Here is a 20,781-nt window from a genome sequence, read left to right as displayed (position 1 = left end):
AATCCCAGGATTCAGGGCGCAGTGGCAGTGACAGGTGGATCTCTGTGAGTTCGAGGCCAGCTTGGGCTACAGAGCTAGTGCCAGGACAGCCAGAGCTATACAAAGAAACTCTGTCTTGGAAAACCAAAACCAAACCAAACCAAAGGGACACTGAACACCACCACCACTCCCCAAAAAGAAAAAAAAAAAAAAAGAACGATACAAGATAAAAAAAAAAAAAAAAGAAAAGAGAGGAAAAGAAAATTTCCTATCGCCTAAAGCACTCTAGGAAGAAAAACTGACAAAAATCAGAAACTTTTAGGATTTTATTTTACTGTTGCTATTGGCATTATTACTTGAGACAGTGTCTTTCTATGGCCTGGGACTTCCTATGTAAATCAGGCTAGCCTGGGTATTGCAGTACTTTTTCTTAGTATATACTTACTAATGTCCTTATGATATTCTTAGTATACTCTTAGCATGCCAAAACCAGAGCATGGAAGACGGCTGGGAATGCTGGGGCTTGAGGAAACAGCCACTGAAGTGGGGGCTGTTAGAGAAACCTGAACAGGCACTGAGGAAAGTCCAAGGCACAGAGAGCCAGCCGTGTGGATATCCAGGCCGCATGCAGATCTAGAAGAGGAGCCTGCTGGAAGAGAAAGCCCGAAGGATCCACACGCCTGCAAGGGATGCCACAGCACGTCAAAGACGGAACGAATAGGGCTGGCTGGCACACTGGCTGTGGGCTGTAGGAAAAAGGGTCAAGGGGTTCGAGAGATGGCTCGGCAGTTAAGGACAGATGCTGCTCTTGCACGGGTCCTGGGTTTGAGTCCCACCCGTCACATGGCAGCTCAAGTGCTTGTAACTGTAGCTTTAGGGCATCCAATGTAGTCTCCTGGCTTCTGTAGTCACCAGCCATGCATGTGGTGCAATTATATACATGCGGGCAAATGCTCAAACACATAAACTAAATCCGAGAGAGGGAGAGAGAGAGAGAGAGAGAGAGAGAGAGAGAGAGAGAGAGAGAGAGAGTAGTGTTCAAGGGTGAACTCTAGAACTTCTATGCTCAAGCAACCAGAAGGACCAAGTGGCTGTTTCCAGAAGCCCTGAAGGTCTGAAGACTGTCAGAGGAACCAGATCTGAAGACATCTGGAGTGCAGCTTTGGGCATGGCAGCCTGAGATGCCTCTGAGTTACTGGTGGTAGGAATCCAAGTCTGGGCTAGGTAGGAAGCGCCATCCTGGCCTTGCCACTGACCAGGCACAGAAGCTGCCAGGCTCTGCCTAGGGCCTTTGTGCTCCTCCTTTGCACTTAAGTGCTGGGCTGTGTCCAAAGCCACCGTACAGCACCCACATGGAGTCTCGATAGGAGCCCTGTCTAAGGGACGAGGCGGCATGGACGACACCCACGCATCCCCCTGCTGGTCATGGCATGGGGCCAGGAACTTCCGGCCAGTTATTCACATAATACAGGAACGAAACTGGAAATCCCCAAACCTGGTTACCCATGAACTCAGTCTTGAGTGAGAGCCAAACAGGGAAGAGTCCATTGAAGGCAAATGGGTTTTCTCCCCTGTGCCAACAATGATTAATCAAGTTTGCTTCTGGGTTTTAGCTGCCTTAAGAAGAGACAGGGGTGGGCTGGTGAGATGGCTCAGTGGGTAAAGTACTTGCAGTGTAAACCTCTCTCTGTGAGTTTGACTCCCAGAACGCATGTAAACAGCTGGATGTGAGGTTCCCACTGTGATGACAGCACTCCTGCGGAGAGAGGGAGGCAGAGACAGAAGAACCGGCTGGGAGCTGCTCAGTGCAGAGCAGCAGCACTGCCTGAAAAGCAAGGAGAAAGGAAGGAACCAATCCTGACCTCCCCATAAATGTGATGGCGTACACAGACACAGAGACAGAGACAGACACACAGAGACAGACACACAGAGACAGACACACAGAGACAGACACACAGAGAGACACACAGACACAGACAGACAGAGACACACAGACACAGACAGACACACAGACACACAGACAGAGACAGACACAGACACACAGACACAGACACACAGACAGACACAGACACAAGGACACAGACAGACACACAGACACACAGAGACAGACACAGACACACAGACACAGACACAGAGACAGACACAGACACACACACACAGAGACACAGACACACATAGACACAGGTACAGACACGCAAAGACAGACACACAGACACACACACAGACACACAGAGACACACAGACACAGAGACACACAGACAGACAGACAGACAGACAGACACACACACACACACACACACACCCTGTGGTGATTTGAATTCCTGACTTCCCCATGAATGCAATGGCACACACAGACACATACACAGACACACATACAGAGACACACACAGACACAAAGAGACGCAGAGACACACAGACACAGACACACAGACACAGACACACACACAGGGAGACACACACACAAACACAGAGACACACAGACACAGACACACACACAGAGACACACACACAGACATACAGAGACACACAGACACAGACACACAGACACAGACACACACACAGAGATACACACACACAGAGACACACACACAAACACAGAGACACACAGACACAGACACAGACACACACACAGAGACACACACACACAGACATACAGAAACACACAGACACAGACACACACACAGAGATGCACACACACAGAGACACACATACAAACACAGAGACAGACACACACACACACACACACACACACACACACATTCTTATTCTTTGAATAAGAATGCCCCATTCCCATAGGCTCACAGATTTGCGTGCTTCTTGTTTATTATTTGTTTTCTTTGTTGTTGCTTGAGATAGCCCCACATTGCCGAGGCCTTGAACTCCTGATTCTCTTGCTCCCCTTTTGAGTGCTGAGATCACAGACGTGTGCCACCATGCTCAGCAGCATCAAGTTATTTAACTTTAAAAAAAATGTGACAGTTTTATTTAGTTGTGTGTACATACATGCACACATGTAGGGAGCCATTGCTACAACATAACCATTTTACAGATGGAAACATTAAGTTCAAGAAGGACAAAGAACTTGAAGAAAATGATTCCTCATTAGCAAGCGTGTAATAAAGAAGATTAGTTTCAGAGCTCAGGCTAGCCCTTCTTCCACATGTGTTCAGAACCTGGGTCAGCCTCTAGATCTGTAAAAGGGAGTCCCCTGGCCCTCCTCTGGGAGGGCTTCCTTCCAGGCCCTCTCCCACTTCCTACCTAGCCAGAAATACCTACCCGGCTCTGCAGCCCTCTGCCTTTTCCATGGACTGTCTCATGGCCCTCTTATCTAGGTAGAGGATATATTGTCCTCTGAGTGACCATGTGTTTGTTACTGTTGGCTCTGCTAGGCCTGGCTGGCGCAGAGTAGATCTCCGTGAATGCTGGGCTTGTTAGGAGCTAGATGTATCAAGGAGCCAGGCCAAGAGCAAAGAACAAACCCGCTGGCAGGCTCAGCTGTCAGCATTCACTCCAGGGCCAACACGCTTGCGTCTCCTCTGGCCAGGGCCTTCTGACCATTCTTCCAGAACCCCCAGTCCTTTGGCCTTGGCTCTCCTGCCTCCTCTCAAAGTCAGCCAGCAGGAATGGAGGTAGAACCCACTCCAGCAGAGTCGGCCAGCCAGAGCAGGAAACCAGAAGCTGTCTCACCTCCTCGATCGATTTATGCAACAGAAATTGATAGATAGGCACTGTGCTCCGTGCCAAGTGCAGATGGGAGCACGGGCCAGCTCTGGCCCCTGGCTTCACTGAGCTTACGTTCCAGTGGGGAACATACCCAATCAAGTAGACACATAAGTAGCTAGACATCAGCTAACTCTCCAGGACAGGAGACAATGGGCTTCTCAGATGAACGAGCTGTTCAAGCACATTAGTCCCGGAAGGCCTCCAGGAGGAGGTGTCTGAGGGGCTCAAGTACGCCTCATAAAGGGGGGCATTCTGGGACCCTCATATGAGCAGCTCTAAGGTGGAAGAGAATAGGCCAGTGTTGCATAAGCACTGAGCAAGATTGGGGCCAGCAAGAAATAAGACTAGGAATCGTGTTTGGATTGTAAAAAGGGCTCTGGTTGTCATCACGAGAATAGCAGGGTGCGGGGGGGGGGGGTGTCTAGGTTTGAGGCTGGGTTGATGCAATGTGCCCTGCCCATGCTATGTTCTCTCCAGCGGCTGTTCAGAACTGATGGCACAGCCAGAGAGAAGCAAGGGAGCTGGGGAGAATCTAGGGGAGAAGGGACATTGCCAGACCAGGGGCTGTAGGTTCAAAGACTCCAGAAATACTTAGCACGTAGAGTCTGGTGGAAGGAAACAAACATCTTTATTACTTGTCTGCAACACCCCGCAGTGGGATGAGTGTTGGGGACACCAGAGAGTTCCGCCTGGGACTGGAAACAGGGGACTTGAGTTCTCAGCTGGGTGTGGGTGTGGGTGTGGGTGTGGGTGTGGGTGTGGGTGTGGGTGTGGGTGGGGTAGCCTGCCCAGTCTCCTGGGAGAATGAGCCCAAGACCAATCAGGATGGATGCTGAAAGGGTGCAGCGGCCTCTGCCATCTCGGTGTCAAGAGACGGTTCTGCAGTTTGAGTACCTGCAGCCTAGAAATGTTTCCCACACTCAACCTCTGGCTAGGAGGCTGCCAAACCACAGGCTTGCAGAGAGACCTGAATATCCGGGACCTTTACCGCCTCCTCTCCCCACTCGCAGGGGCCTGCAAGACTGTCCTGCTGTCCCTGTATCTGTCTCCATCGGCAGGCTGGTGATGCACACCACAGCGATGCACGCCCTCAGAGAGGTCCACTATGGCAGCAATATTAAAAAGAGCTTGCTTTCATTAGGGAGAAAAGGGAGCCTTTATGTCTTCTTGACCTATTCGCAAGCACTTTCTGGGTCACTCAGGTGACCTCTGCCCTCTGTCCCACTTTTCTGAAGTGACCGTTTTGCTCCATGGCTTTTTCAAACTCTAATCTTGCGGTCACAGGCTCCTTACAACAGCTCTGGGGACCACAGTTCCATCAAAGTCTGGGAATGGGGTTTGTTGGGGGGAGGGGGCTTTCCAGGGTGATCTTGAACGTCTTTCATGATCAGCAGGGTAGTGAGTTCTAGGTTCTCACCGGGTGCTTCCGGAGGGCATGCTGGGTGGTCCTGGAGGGCGCCGTGGGGAGCAGGTGTTCACCATAGAGGACAGAAATGTTTCCACACTTTGATTATGGGACAACCCTAAATGTTGGTTCAGGCTCTGTTGTTCCACCAGCCATTTATTCCCACTAGAAGCCTGGGGCCTGAGGCGGAGCTGAGGCGTGAGCCGGCTTCTGAGCAGAGCCAGCTGTGCGAAATCTGGGTGAGCAGGCTCTCAGGCCCTCAACCCACTCCATGACCTTGAAGAGCCACCTCTGGTGGTTCTCCCCCTCCTCTGAGTTATTTTTATCCAGCCTGACAGCCCTTGGCTGTGGCAGCGGTCTGGGCTCTGGGAGCCGGATGCAAACCAGGCAGCTCAGATGTCTGGGGCTGAATCCCAAGAGAAAGCCTCTTGGGGGGTTCCACCATCAGGGTCACTGGTCCTCCACACTGGGAACCCTGTGGGAAGGGCTGTAGTTCTGGAGGATGGTGGTGCCTGAGAGACAGGGAGCTGGGTTCTTCTGTTACCTTCCCAACCCTGGCTCCTATCTGAAGCAACTTAGAAGCCTGATAGTGAGGATGCCCTGCCACAGAGCTTCGATTCTGTGGAGAATCCTCCTGGCCTGGTGTGTCAAGCCAGTAGGCGATCATCTGGACAACTGAAGTTGGGATGATGGTAGCTGCAGGCCTTAGAAGTACCAGAGAACAGTTCTGTGTTTCACTGTTGTGGGGTGAGCCACAGAGACTTCTCCGCAGCCCCTGCTCCGTTTCTGTCTTCAGGAAGGGAAGCAGGGAGTACATTCTATCCTGCTGGCTTGGGATGGCTGAATCCCACCGGTCGTCCCGACTGAGGTGGGCTGTGTGTCTCACCTCTTCATTGGAGCAACCTGGCTTTGGACCCACAGTGCCTAAGGGCTCACAAGACGCCACACAACTCCTCTGTGTCAGTGGGAAATGAGACTGAGGCTCTGAGCTCTCAAAAGGCTGCAGGGAGCCAGGTAAGTATCGGGGTCAGTGGTGAGGAGGGTGAGGGAGTGGGGCTCTGACGGGTGAGGAGAGGTGCCTCTGCAGAGAAGCCATTTGAGAAAACAAAACAGAAAACATGACAACCACTTTTAGGGCTTCAGGGAGAGAAAATAAAGAACCTTCCTCATTCCTAGGGGATGGTTGTGGGAGTCAGCTCAGAAAGCCCCAATTTCAGTGATTTCTGATACCCAGGAGTGGTAGAACACTGCTCCCGCAGGCCTCCCCGTTGGTCCCAAAGGAGACGGACTAGAGATAGAACCAGACGCACTGTCATCAGATTTCCCAGCTCCAGGGGCTGCTGGGGAGGAACACGGCAGGATGGGGACTATGCTCCTGGCGGCCCTGACACCTAGGGCTGTGGGTGGAGGGGCAGCTGGCCTCTCAGGAGGGTGGGCTCTCTGGGAGGAAGTCACCCCTCGGCTGGGCAGCAAATTCCGCTGGGCTGGGGGAATGGTACCAGGAACTCTGTGCACTGGTGCGGACCGCAGGGCTGAGATCGGGTAAGGGGGAGAAGAGACATTGGGAAGGACGGGGCCGGGCACTCTTCCCAGGATGGCTAGCTGACTGCTCAGGGAAGGCAAGCCTGGACAGCTATGGAGGAAGGACCAGGGCCACACGGGAAAGGCCAGGGCACCGGTGGTTGTGGGCGAGGGTTCCATCTCTGCTGCATAGCTGTTGAGGTGGGAGAGGAGGCGAATCCGGACGGGGTCTGCATGGCTGCTGGGTCCTTCCAGGACCCCCAGGTATCTTACGACCTCAGTAAGGCATTCCCGAAAACCAATGCTCCGGAAGTCAACAGCCAGGGCTCGGGCATCAAAGAACCCTGTAAAGTAAAGAACCATGAGGCAGTGCCAGGAGAGAAAGCACAGACCTGGGGGGTGGGGGCTAAACCCTCTGTAACCTGCCCCACCTATATAGCCTATCATGACCAAGTGACCTTGGACTTGTCCCTTCTGAGTCCCAGTCTCTCATTAAAAAGCACTAGAAGGGCTGGAGAGGTGGCTCAGTGGTTAAGAGCACTGACTGCTCTTCCAGAGGTCCTGAGTTCAATTCCCAGCAACCACATGGTGGCTCACAACCATCTGTAATGGAATCTGATGCCCTCTTCTAGTGTGTGTCTGAAGACAGCTACAGTGTACTCTTATAAATAAAATAAATAATAAAACTTATAAAAAAGTACTAGAAATCGCACTGCATTACAAAATTTATTGTCTTCACACTTCATGATTAATGCGAAGAAAACCTTGCAGCCAACCTATTTTTTACTAAGCGGACTCCTGGGGAAAGACTGTGACCACAGGAGATGGTAGAATGACCCTGCCTGGAAGGAGGCAGGTCTAAGGAGAGGAGAGAATGACAGCAGCCATCAGAGTAGAAGGCCACTTGAAAAAGGGTCAATTCCGCAGTGGTGGGGTCTTTAGGGGTCATCAGAACTGGGCTGGCATCACAGATCTGCCACTTAAACTGGTCACCTGACCGTGGGCCAGCATCCCTAAGCCTCAGGCTCCTTAGCTTGGACATGGAGGAATAGACTTTGCTGCAGGGAGGAGAGAGGGTGAAGTGGAGTGGTACTCCATGCTCGACAGATGGAAAGGTAGCCAGCAGCTGCTGCACCGAGTCCCTCCTCCAGCTCAGGAGAGTCCGGAATGTACCGTCCCCATCCCCAGCTGCCATCAGGACTCTCTCCGGCCTGATGTCATTGACGCCCGTCCCTAGAGGCATCTGCATCCCCACTGCTTCTGTATACCCGCCCTTTTCTCAAGCACCTTCTGGACAGAGAAAGAGCAGCCTGTACTGGCTCCTGACTGTGGCAGCAAATATCTTGTCCCTGGCTCATGGCTGGGGCCCCTCTGAGGGACAGGACAGCTCAGCAGGAGTGAGGCTTGACTCTGCTGTGTGGTGACACATGTCTCCTGTCTGTGTTTGCTTTACTCTTTCATTTTAAGCATTTATTTCCTTATATGCTTGGAGACCCAGCTTAACGTAGTCCAAGCTGACCTTCAACTCATTAGGTAGTTGAACTTTGAACTTCTGATCTTGCCTCCACCCTCCAAATAGTGGGAGAGCAGGCCTGTGCCATCACGCTTGGTTTATGCCGCGCTAGGAATGGAAGCCAGGCCTTGTGGCTAGTAGGCAAGCACTCTGCCATGTGAGCTACAGCCTCAGCCCCTATTAATTAATTAATTAGTTAGTTTTTAAGATAATGATTCATGTAGCCCACACTAGAGCCTCTCATAAGCTTGAACTCCTCCTGATCCTCCTGTCTCCACTTCTGGAGAACTGTGATTGCCTGTGTGCACCGCCATGCCTGGCTGTGTTGTTCTTTTTAAACAAATGTCTGCTGACTATTACACACTGAGGTATCCACTGAATCCTCATCAACTCTCTTCTACCATGCCCACTTTATAGCTGAAGAAACTCAGAGGCAGAGAGGATAAACCAGTTGTCTTAAGTCACAGAGTTAAGAAGCAGCAGAACCAGGGGTCAAATTAAAAGCCTGACCAGGGCGGCCCACTCCCACACCCCCTCCTTCCTGGTTCTTGTGAGGATGAGGGGAGATAAGGCAGCATTTTAAAGTGCTGCCCACGTGCTAATCACTACTTTCCTTTTAATAGGAGAAGCATGAATATGATTCCGAGCATCTCCCCACTGGATGCCAGGGCTACGAATGTCTTCCTTTGGCAGACTTTTCAAAAGGAGAGCCCGCATTAGAGTTAATTGGGCGGGTCTGCTAAACTTGAAAATTCCTACAATCCAGTCCAGACTAACACTTTCTGGGGTGGCAGTGGGGGGATCCTTCAGAGCAGCCTTCCCCTAGGGGCCACTGCTGAGTTGCTCCAGTTTGAACAACTTAAAATGCCACCGTTGAGGTTGGGGATTTAGCTCAGTGGTAGAGCGCTTGCCTAGCAAGCGCAAGGCCCTGGGTTCGGTCCCCAGCTCCGGAAAAAAAAATGCCACCGTTCTCTTCCAGAAAGATGCTCTTGGGATTTCTATTTTTGTAGCTAAGGATGGTGGAATATGAAGGCTTGCTGAGGTGGAATCACTAGACACGCCTAGAAGCTTTGAGACAATGTATCCATTCACCTGGAAGGCTTTGAAAAGTCATGCGTTCCATTATTTTAACTGGAGGCAAAGGATGGAATGATTTGTATCTTCCTATAATCCCCTATCCGCTGTGAGCACATCTCCCAGCACTTCCAAGGGTACAACAGCAGTTCAGAAGCTTAGGCCAGTGAGTAGAAACACTAAAAAGATGTCTATGGCTAAAAATCTCAGGGAGGTTCCTCTTTGGGTTCAGGTTGGCTGAAGCCTGGGATGCTAGCGAGAATTTGCTTATCTGACCTACCCATCGACCAGGTCTTGCTGGTGAGACTTCTGGAAGCCTGTTACACAGAACAATCCTCTAAGACTGGGAGGAGTTGAACCGAGGAAAGGGTTAGGACAAAAGGAGATATAGGAAATAGTGAGGGAGACAACGGAAGAAGGAAGACAGCTGAGTGTAGTGGCTCATGTCTGTATTCTCTGAATTCTAGCCGATGAGGTTGGAAGATTTGTGAATTCAAGGTCAGTTTGGGCTATAGAGTGAGACCCTTTTCTCAAAACAAACAAGGTTTTCCTTCCTTCCTTCCATAGACGGAGAGCCAGAAGGCCAGTTACAACCTGCTTTGGGCACCAGCTCACCCTTTGCTCCCCAGGGCCCTGCGTCAAAGTACTTGTAATGTGAGTAACTCCCGAGAGAATAGAGCACTGTTACCTGCGCCACCAGAGGCATGGAGCATCTTCAAGTGATCCACGGTCATCTGCAAAACCTCAGCTTTCTCCAGCTTAGAGGAGCCCTGCGGGGAGAGAAGGCAGAGGGTGCAGCCCGAAGTTGATAGCTGTTTCTCACTGCCCTCCTGTTCCAACCAGCATTCACCACCTCCCATTTCCTCCCATTCCCTGGTTACCAGAGCTACTATTTGGTCCAAGCTCTTCAGATCTGAAAGATGGCCGCCAGTTCACGCCACAGTCCACCTGTCTGCAGCACTGCTGAGCTGCATAGTAAACTGCCCCCACCCCCAGCCACCATTTGATGGCCTCGATGGAGACCTCTTCTTCTGTAGCCTCCTTTTGTCTTGCCTCTTGGGGGTCTCTGTCTCTTAAAAAAATGCCCCCAGTGATTGTCAGCCCCATACACTGTCTGCTCTTCCCACAGACACTCGTCTACCTCCGTGGCTTCGTCTACCATCACCAGACTCCACTTGCCCTGTAGACCTGCTATCCTGGGAACCCAGGAATCTCCAAGTCCTAGCACAAATCGCTGAGCCAGAGTCCTTGCCCTTCCTCTGTTCTCTCTCGGGAAATGCTTTGTAAACCTCCAGGGAACCTTGGTTCCCGTAGGAAGGGTTCGAATCTCCATACCAGTCCTTTAAATATAGACACCAAGTCTAATCCATGGCTGGCTCTGAGGAGGTTTTAATGAGCAGCTGTTAACTTGCATTTACTGGCCTAAGGGAAGACAGATGATGTGTGACCTGGGCCTTGAGCACATCGAAGGAATCTTTGAAGCAGTCCACTTCCAATTCAACCGTTTGTCTCTCCTCTGTAGTCCCTGTCCCCTACCATGCTCGATGACAGGTGCTCAGTTTCTGGGTGGCCTGTTTCACTTTCAGAGAGTTCTGGAAACATCAGAGCCACATGCTCTGTTTCTGCTCAGACATTTATGTAATCTGGGTAACAGAGTAGCTAGAATCACGTGACACCTCCGTCCTTTGCTTTTCTCACCTGTGCAATGGGCAGAATAATCTCTACTTCTCAGGATCACTTTTAGGATTTAATCCAAAGGAATACAAGTCAGGTATAAAGCCTGAGACACCTTGCTAAACACAATTGTCCATTCCCCTTGTCCCCTGGCCAGTGATAATGAGACATACTTGTGTATGTGTGTGTATGTGTGTGACATACACACACCTTGTATATATGCATGGGGGGGTGCATATGTGTATACATGTGGAGGTCAGGAGATACATAGAGTATCAGTCTCTATTGCTTCCGACCTTATTTTTCATTACATTTTTATTGTTTCTATGTAGTCTTTGTATCTGAGTGAATGTACATCCACGTGTGTTCAGGTACCTGCAAAGGCTAGAAGATCTCCTGGAGTTGGGGTCAGGGGTCATATGGAGTAATGGATGGCAATTTAGTCCTCTGGAGAGCATCGTGTGCTTTTGACTGCTTGATCATCTCTCCAGCCCTACATCTAAAAAACTGTGCGTGTACGTGTGCGTGTACATGCCCGTGCACATGCACACTCCTGTATGTCAGACGACAGCTTACTGGCGTCACTTCTCTCCTTCCGGATTGTGAGACCCAGACTGGACTCAAGCCATCACTGTTCCGGCTCCTGGCACCTGCCTGTCTCTCCTCCCAGTGCTGGTGCTCCAGCTGCACACAGCCATGTGGCTGCCGTGGATTTGAACTCAGACCATACGTACCCTCTGTGCCGTCTTCCTACAGGCAGTAGGAGACGCCGTGAGAACCAGACACTGCCTTCTACACACTTGGTAGTGCCTCATACCTGTTTCTCAAAGGCAGTGGGGACCAATCGTCGCAGTTCAGACAGGCTGCTGTTGATGCGGTCTCGGCGCCGTTTCTCTATGATCTGAAAAGTAGTGTGGAGATGTTCCCTGTAGGCATTTCCTCCCACTTCCCAGTGTGCCCTGGCAGACACTGAGTCCTATTTCCCCTAGGATATTTTTTCCTAGGGAGTAAATCTATTCTTTATTTATGGAGGACAAGAACGAGACAATAATTTGCTTAGCGTCACACAGTATAAAGTTAGAGTTGGGATTGGCATTCAGGCCTCTTGTACTTGTACTGGTCTGTGGGGACAATATTCACTGTCCATCAGAACAGGAACCCCCAGCCTCAGCAGTGGTGTAGACCTGGGGGCCTCGGCTAGGCCAGTTGCTGGATCACGAGAACACCAGAATTCTGAAGTTTGCTCTCTTCAGCCACAGAGGCCTTCGTTCACACTATCTGTCTCCCCCCACAATTCTGGCAACAGAATCCTTGTAGCTGGGCAGAAATTATAACCCCTCACTTTTTAGAGTCAGGATATGAAGTTGGGAAAGTCTGACCAAGTCTTCTAGTGAGTGAGTGAGTGAACGAGTGGACTGACTGGCTCTGGCTGGATCCCAGGCCTCTGGATGCTCAGGAAAAGTGTGGCTGGGCACCTCCTGGCTCAAAAGAAAGTTATGCGTTCAGAGGAAAACAGGGCAGAGGGCAGACTACAACAAAAGTATTAACGGGTGGCACTCAGAGTTTATGGAGGGCTGTCTTAGAATAGCCCTTTGGCGGTTGGGGATGTAGTTTAGTTGTAGGCCTCTGGTATGTATGAGGCCTGAATTAACTAAATCCTCAGTACTGTAAAACCCAGGTGTGATGATGCTGGCTGTAATCTCAGCACTTGGGAGGCGGAGACAGCAGGATTAGGAGTTCAAGGGCACCCTCAACTACAAAGTGAATTTGAAAGACAAACAAGTTAGTCTTTTGAAGTAGGTGCCACCTGTCACTCAGAGGAAGAAGCAAGGTATTGGAGGGGAGATGGCATGCCCAGCCTCCAGGAAACTAATGGGCAGAGCTTGGGTTTGAACCTGTGCAGTCAGCTGGGCTGATAGGCACCGCCTCCTGGGATTAAGTGCAAGCCCCGATTGAGCTCCTTAAAGGCTGTTGCACACTCACCCCTCTGCGCTTCTTCCGGGCTTGCATCTGCGAAGGGCTGGGGGTGGTCAGCGGTCTGGCCATCTGGCTGCAGGGGAAGAGAAAGGCTAGTTTCTCAGAGCTGAGGGATCATCTCCCTGGCCTAGGCTGACCTGGGAGGCCCAGCTGGCAACAGGCCCGGAGGGAGTGGGGGAATGGGGTGCGTAAGGGCGGGCTCCCAGGTGGCCACAGTGTCCTAGGCCAGGAAGGGACGCAGAAACGTGCAGGAGAGAAGTCGCCCGCTCTCCCTTTCTCCCCGGAGACCCATTTCTTCAGGGCCAAGACCTCCGTGCTCTTCCAGCTTCCTGCCTGTTAGCCCCTGGTGGCTGCGGGTGGCTCACTTAGCCCCTGCCTCTGTGGGCAGCAAGCCGTCGGGGAACAGCGAACCAAGATGCTCCCTCTCGGGTCCTGCAACCCGATCCCGGGGGCGGGCTGACTGAGGGCGCGGGCCAGCGGCGGCCAGGCCGGGCCGGGCGGGTTAAATTTCAGAGCTAGCCGCTGAGAAGGAGCGTGGAAAGCGCAGATGCCGCCGCTTCCCACGGGCCGGAGCGCCGCCGCCCGCCCTCCACCCGGCCCGCAGCTGCCGCCTCCTCCCACGCGGCGCGGCCGGGGGCGAGGCGGAGGCGGCATCTGGGTCACAGTCTCCTCTCGCGCACGCTCGGGGACATTGCTCTGGCCTCCCAGAAGGCACCGGTCCGGGTATCCTTGCTCTCCCTCCCATGGCCGTGCCTTCCTCTGCATCTCAGGCTGCAATTCCAATAGTTGTATTACAAAGCCTCTAGCCGAGGGGTTTCCTGCCCAGATTTTGATCAGAATAACCACTCCAACTGCTTCCCCTCAGGATGGCTTTTTGCTCCAGCTGCCCTGTCAGCTGGCGGAGGTTCACTGGAGAGCATCTAGGACGCAACCCTACAGATGCTCAGCTCCACAACTTTGGGCAAGGTGCCTCTCCTGCCATTTTGGAATGTCAACAAACATTTCAAACATGACTTTGCCCAACACCTACTCCTTGTCTACCCACGTTCTCCATCTCAGCAAAGGCCCCCCTCCCCCTCTCCTCTTCCCCCAGCTCTTAGTCCTTGGCATTTTCTTTGATTGAACTCTTTGTCTTCACCTTCCTGGTTAAGACCTGCCTATTCTACATCTATATGGTTTCACCTCTCTCTTCTTGATATCCATGGTCCTCTGTCTATGTCTCTCGCCTGCAGGCTTCCATGAAGAACTGTCTCTTGGGTCCCCTGTAACCTTCTGTATTGCCACTACCATGAAGTAGTGATCGTTTAAATGCAAACTTGATCTTGTCCATCTTAAATCTCCTCTGTGGCTTCTCAATGCTTTTAAGATCCATCATTTGGGGCTGGAGAGATGGCTCAGCGGATAAGAGCACTGACTGCTCTTCCAGAGGTCCTGAGTTCAAATCCCAGCAACCACATGGTGGCTCACAACCATCTGTAATGGGGTTCAATGCTGTCTTCTGCTGTGTCTGAAGACAGCGACAGTGTATTCATATAAATAAAATAATCTAAAAAAAAAAAAAGAAAAAAAAAAGATCCATCCTTTGGTTGGTCCAGCTGGTTCCTGTCACCTCTTGGTTCTGATTGTCTCTTGCTCTGCATGCTCCAGCCTGTGAAAGCACGATAACTATCCTACATTTGCCTGTGCGTTCTGGGCTCTAGGAATCTCTGGTCCAGCCTATCTCCTCACCACAAGTTTAACCTCAACTGTCCTTCAGATTGCCACCAAACATCACCGCCTTTAGGAGCTCCTTCCTGCCCCCCCCCTTTTTACGATTACCAATCTGCTAGATGTCCCTGGTGTTTACTTTCCCAGACTCCTGTACCCACCGAATCCATGTTGACTTATTGCTTTACTTTTGCATGATTATTTGATTAATGCTCATCTCTCTCCGACGGGCCCAGGAGTGTGGAGCTTGTCTGTTTCACTCACTAGTGTAGCTCAGGTCTTCAACGAGTGTGGGACAGGGGGGATCTCATGGTAGGATTTCTTCCTCTCTTGTCTTTACTGTCACAGACAATGTAGCTACCACAGAAATCTGCCTTCTGGGCCTTTGTGGGATGGGGTGTATGTGGCTCCCCAGGAGGGTCTGAGCTTATGTGACTATCTCCATGGCATCTGAGGTTGGGACATTTTCATCAGTGCCTCATGGAAAGGTGGCTTCAGGAGAGAGCATATATCACACGCCTCAGGCTTGTTCCAGGCACATCTGGAAAAGGGTATCACTCGTCCTCACATCTGGACAAACAGAGTTGCTCAGAGGCCTGTGAAAACCCCTGGGAGGCAGGGCCCTGTGAGCCAGAGCTGAGATCTGAGGGGCAGCTTGTTTGCAAAGCGTCTCTGGTTCACTGGGGACAAGCTCTAAGAGCCAAGGTACATAAGAAACACAGCCTTTGTTTCCTTGGCAGTATAAAGCGTCTCTCTGGGTATTGGGTTAGCCTTGCGCACGTCACTGCCTCTCAGTCTGATCCCTCCTCAGGGACCATCTGTCAGAGGCTGACACAGCAACACCCAGCTTCAGGGCCAAGTGCACTTTCCCTCCAAGTCCCACCTTTCCCCAGTCTCTTGGTCAATTCAACCCTGCCGCACAATCTGCCCCTTCCTCTAAATTTCCCAGGCGAATCTCACCTTACAGTTTGCTTGGCACCACTGCCAAGCATCTCTCCTCTGGGTTTTATAAAAGTCCATTTTCCAGATGAGGAAACTGAGCCTCGGGGGGCCAGAGTGGCTCATCCAGCCCACACAGCTGCTCAAGGGCAAAGCATCATGGGAACTTATCTTCTGGCTCCCAACTCAGCATTGTTTTTCTTCTTAAGTCTGACTTCCTGTCTGTCTGACTAGTCCTCCAATCCCCTTATCCTTGAGGCTCTCAGCCAGAGCTCACCACAGCCTGGGATCTGGCTCTGATAATGAGAGGAGAGCTGGGAGATTCTCCTCTGAGGGTCCAGGGAGATCTTCATGGCCCCAGAAAGATGTGAGCTCCAGGATCTCTGAGGGCTTCCTGCAGCCCCTCAGTGGAATTCCAAGTTAGTCTCTTCAGGTAGTGTGGCTTTCTAAGTGGTCTGCCTGCCAGTCCTGAACACCCCTAATCCCAACTCTACCGGGAACTCCCCTGTGGGGGACCCTTGGAGGTGACTCCATTCATTTAGTGTCAAGCCAAGGCATGCTCTGATGGACGGTCACACAGACCTAAGACCATTTGTAAAATGAGAACACCCAGAGAGGAAAAAGGACCTTTGGCCAGCCACACAGCAAACAGAGGGGAAAATTCAGAGTCACATCCACTACCTTATTAAAAACCACTATTTCATGTGTTTGAGTATTTTGCCTGCACGTATGTCTGTGGCAGAAGAATACATTGGGTCCCCTAAAACCTGGGTTACAGGCAAGTTGAGCTGCCAAGCTGGTGCTAGGACTCAATCCCAGAAGAGTCAGCCCGTGCTCTTAACCACTGGGCCATCTCTCCAGCCCCACACCTACTGGTTTTCGATTCAGCGTTCTTGCCAAGGTATCTCAAATATGCACCATCCCGCCATGTCTGTCTTGTGGGCTGCACTGTCTGTTCTAGACAGCAGCACATATCCATTTGTCTCTTATGTTGCACAACAGAACTTAGGGAAAACAATCATTTCAGGGGGAGGGATGTGGCCGATGCAGAGTTGAGACTCACGCCTCGTAATGCAGTCTTATGACTTCTAGTTTTTCCATCGAACCTCGCTGCCTCATGAATGGCACCGTCCCCACAGTGTGGCGACACTTATTAGAACCCACCGTGTGCCAAAGCAAGGAGCCACGTGCTGTATGTAGATGACAGCCTCACACAAGCTTTACGCTCACCTTTTTTTTTTTTAAAAAGAGAAAACCTTCGGTCCAGGAAAGGGTAAAACGTCACTTAACACAAGGAAGTGGTGGGGAAGGACTCAGGTCTCCCTGACTTTAAAGACTACCAGGTGCCTTGAATATTGAAGGAACGGCACGTAGACCCTGACTCCCAGGCTGACTCCCAGAGCTGCTCGTGAACTATTTGAAGATGGCTGTCTTCGGTGCGGATCCAGACTGTTTCAGGGAGCCAAGTTCACACAAGAGCGCTGTGGGTGACTCCCATGGATGGAACAGGGTGCTAGTACCACCGGGAAGATGTCCCTCGGTGACACCAGAACACACCATGCATGTCCCCTTTGGTCTCACAGCTCTGAGCCCGAGGGATTGTGTACGACTTCTGACCCCCAGAGTCTGCCTGCCCTAACCCTTTGGCCCCTGCCACAGTTTCTCTGGCTTTCTTTGTATATGAAACCCTTCTTCTCTGAGAATTCCCTGAGGGCAGAGGCTGGGCAGGATACATCTGGGCTTGGATGTCCAGTCCAGCGTCTAGGCCACAGCAGGCATCGTTCAGTGGTCTCTGAATCGAAGCATTTATGTCTGCTGGGGGGAGGGCCCTTTGGGATGTGCTACAAAGAAGCATCTATAAGTCAGCCTGCCAGATGTCCAGCTGCTTTCCCTCCTGGGCGCAGTCTGGTCTTCTAGACCAGATCCTAACAATGGGCTCTGGTTAAAAACGATAAAAAGATATAGGGAGAAATCCCCCAGTGACCCTTTACACCTTAGCCCTGATGCGACCGCCACCAGGAAGCTGTTATCATCACCGGTGGCTGTGAGTGGCCTTTCCCACTTGGGGGCCCTCAAAGCCCACACTCTTACTCCTCCATCCCTTCAGAATCACTGTATCCCCAGGCAGGTACCGCTCTGGCTGTAGTATATTCATGAAGGACAGAAGTCTGTCTGATCCACCTCAGCTCTCTTTTTTTTTTTTCTTAGTTCTTTTTTTCGGAGCTGGGGACCGAACCCAGGGCCTTGCGCTTCCTAGGCAAGGGCTCTACCACTGAGCTAAATCCCCAACCCCCACCTCAGCTCTCTGGCATTGATTTGTACTCTGGTCCTTGAAGACCTGATGGCATTGAATTTGAGATCCTCTGTTCTCCATCACCGTGGGGTGCTGGGCCCCTCCCTATCAGCATAAACAGGCTTTGAGAATTATTTCTCTAAATAGTGGTTTCTGCTAAGCAATTTTTAAAGGATCTACATAAGGAACTGTGTTATACATCTCCAGCCTAACCTGGAAGATTTGAGGATCACACACACACACACACACACACACACACACACACACACACACAGAGAGAGAGAGAGAGAGAGAGAGAGAGAGAGAGAGAGAGAGAGAGGGAGAGAGATATTAGAGAGATTAGCCCTCCTCTACCCCTCCCCTTTTTTAGATAGGGTCTCACTAAGTCAAAAGGTACCCCTAGCTACTTATAGAGATCTGCCTGCCTCTGCCCCCTAAGTGCTAGTATTAAAGGCATATATCCCATGCCTAGCTGTGGCCTCTTAGAAAAAATAACAGTGTGGTGGTGCATGCCTTTAATCCCAGCATTTGGGAGGCAGAGGCAGGTGGATCTTTGAGTTTGAGGCCAGCCCAGTCTATAGAATGAGTTCCAGGACAGCCAGGGCTACACAGAGAAACCATAGAGAAAAACCAAAACAAACCAGAGAACTCATTCTATATATGTGTGCATGCGCCGGGCATGTTCACGGTGGTCGGAGACAGTGAGGTTTAGTAGAGCAAGAGAGACGAGCTGCTTCAGAAGCTGGTTCCTTTCCATTCCTATCCTATTCTCCACGTGGGAACAGGGAAACCAAAGGCTCAAAACTGCATGGTGACAGGGTTCTTGGCTAGTATGCACCAGGCTCTGGATCGAGTCCCTAGCACTGAATAAAGAAAAAGGGGGAGAGAGAAGAAGGAGGGGGAGGAAGAATGAAAAGAAGAAAGGAAAGGCCTTATAAGGTGAGTTGGTGGCAGCTGTGGGTTGGGCGGCAAGGGCCTAAAGACTCTTTCAGTGAGAGCCTGACACCACACATTCACCGTGAGCCACTGCTAAGGCCTTGACATTCCTCCATTTGGTTTTTATACCCACTATGAAACTGGCCTTATTTATACCCATTTTATAGATCAGAAAACTGAAGCTTATGGAGTCATAGAGCTGAGAGGCAGCAAGGATTGTACCAATCCAATTTGTTCCCCAGGGTTTAGAAGTTAGATTAGTTAACAAAAGTGGAACAACACTGCCAACTTGGGTGGTTTGGGGTGAAGGGGTACCAACGATTGGAGTCTAGGCTTTTACAAATTGGCTATTTTCTTCAGTATATAAACCCAAATCCCAGTATGCTCAAAGGGAAAAGGACACCCCAAACCAGTCCTTTTTGTGTGCCATATGAAAACCGTTTCCACAGAAGAGTGAAATGGGGGAAGCTCAGATGTCTTCATAGGAGACAAATTACAGGCCAACCTTCTATGAAGATTTCCTAAGGTCTGCAGGAAAACTTCTCAGGGGCCTTCCTGGGAGTAGCCAAATGACATAATATCCTCCAGCTGAACTGTCCTTCCATCCCAGCGTCCTGAACTATAATTGGTTCAGGGTATTATGGTTCATAGTATCCAGGAACCCGCCGCGCTGGTGCTATGGACACACTGGAGACGCTGCACACGCCCCCGCACCTTGGCTGACACCTGCGGGCTGCGCATAAACCTGAGTGTGCTGGATTCTCTCACCCCGACAGCCCTCGCCCCACCCTGTCTTACCTAAGATCGTTCTCCTGACCCACGTCGATGGGTCCATCAGACTCGCCGTCGGAGCCACTGGGCGCCCTGGGCCGCTTCATGGCGAAAGCTGGCTGCGGGGTCCCAGCCCTGCGATCCCTGGAGTTGGTCTCTGGGCCCCGCCTCAGCCCCGCCCCGGCCCAGGAGCCAACGCCGCCCTTTCCCAGGGCCCTTTCCTGCACCGCAGCCCAGGGCGCCCCGGCGCCCCCTCGCCCCCGCGGTGACGCGCCACCGAACCGTGGGAAGGCCCCGGGCGGTCACCGCCCCCATCGGCCGCTGGGAGGTCCGGCTCCGCTCCACCGGCGCTGCCTGGGCTGGCGCGCTGGGTGGCCTTGGGCAGGTGCCCTGGGAGGCCCCACGGGGAAGCCCAGAGAATTCGGATCTGTCCCCAGTTCTGTGCGACAGACTTAGCTCTGCCGTGCCTCAGCTTTTTATAAGGGACAGACCTGCACTTTCCTGCTCTAGGGCGCCCAAGGCGGGCAGATAGGTTTGGAAAGGTTACTGGCAGTGCCTGTGACCTCTTGGAAGTATTTCCTCAGTCTCTCCTTCCATAGGGGACCAAAGTGTGCGTGTATGGGGGAGGGAGGGCACGCGCTGTGGGATGCTCAGAACTTCGAAGTCCTTTGGTGAACCCCAAAAGGGGTGGCTGCTGCTCGCCAGCTGAGAAGGATGGAGGAGGGGAGATAGGGTCTCATAGAGCCCAAAGTGGCGTTGAACTTGATGTGGAGCAGAAGATAATCTTGAACTACTGATCCCTGACCCTTCTGCCTTCTCATCTTCTGCTGACTTCACAGAGGCCAAGATCTTTGAGCTTCCCATCTTGTAGGAAGCAGCACAGAAAGGGAGAAGATAGGTAGGGTGTGGTGGTTGGTGGGGTGTCCCTGGGAGACACCCCAGTTCCTTTAATGACACCTATCCTGGCAGGCATCAGGGAGAGGGAGAGGAAAGGAGCCTTCAGCTTCTCTTTCTGGGGGAGCCTGTCTGACAACAGACAAAACTAGCAGTCATCCTCCTAGGTCTCGGTACTCAGAGAAGTGCAGAGGGAAACTGAGGGCAAATTCTCCAAGATGGAGACGGTAGAGATGGGTGTGCTGGGCCGGCGACCAGAGGAGTTCTTTCCTTTTGTCCTGCTCACTGGGGTAGGCCCAGAAGACAGCCAGTTTTTGGTGTAGGTAAGTGGGGTTGGTCCCCTGAGTCTGTTTACACTTTCACCATAGTAACATC

At 51.7% G+C, this 20,781-nt stretch overlaps 1 protein-coding gene and 1 long non-coding RNA gene across 2 annotated transcripts; one reads left to right on the top strand and one right to left on the bottom strand.

The window, feature by feature from the left end:
* Positions 1-2,938: 2,938 nt before the first annotated feature.
* Heyl (hes-related family bHLH transcription factor with YRPW motif-like) lies at positions 2,939-19,930 on the bottom strand. The gene is made up of 5 exons (NM_001107977.1): positions 19,540-19,930; positions 12,873-12,939; positions 11,707-11,790; positions 9,904-9,985; positions 2,939-6,972 (listed from the first exon to the last, which is right to left on the bottom strand). Exons 1-5 carry the CDS (start codon positions 19,617-19,619, stop codon positions 6,305-6,307), a joined length of 981 nt encoding a protein of 326 aa, NP_001101447.1. The 5' UTR covers positions 19,620-19,930; the 3' UTR covers positions 2,939-6,304.
* Positions 5,980-11,984, top strand: LOC108351027 (uncharacterized). Its single transcript, XR_001838058.2, has 2 exons — positions 5,980-6,121; positions 9,783-11,984. It is a non-coding gene; the product is annotated as an uncharacterized LOC108351027 (long non-coding RNA).
* Positions 19,931-20,781: the final 851 nt, after the last annotated feature.

Source organism: Rattus norvegicus, chromosome 5, assembly GCF_036323735.1.
Source record: "Rattus norvegicus strain BN/NHsdMcwi chromosome 5, GRCr8, whole genome shotgun sequence".
In the NCBI taxonomy this organism is placed as follows: Eukaryota; Metazoa; Chordata; class Mammalia; order Rodentia; family Muridae; genus Rattus; species Rattus norvegicus.
The sequence above is the reverse complement of the archived record's forward strand: the minus strand, read 5'-3'. Positions and strand labels throughout refer to the sequence as shown.

Excerpts from the sequence above, each read along its gene's own strand:
- Heyl (NM_001107977.1), bottom strand. The coding sequence starts at position 19,619 with ATGAAGCGGCCCAGGGCGCCCAGTGGCTCCGACGGCGAGTCTGATGGA. Across the intron at positions 11,791-12,872 it reads CCCGGAAGAAGCGCAGAGGG|ATCATAGAGAAACGGCGCCG; the intron begins GTGAGTGTGCAA and ends ACTACTTTTCAG. Across the intron at positions 6,973-9,903 it reads CCATGCCTCTGGTGGCGCAG|GGTTCTTTGATGCCCGAGCC; the intron begins GTAACAGTGCTC and ends TTTACTTTACAG.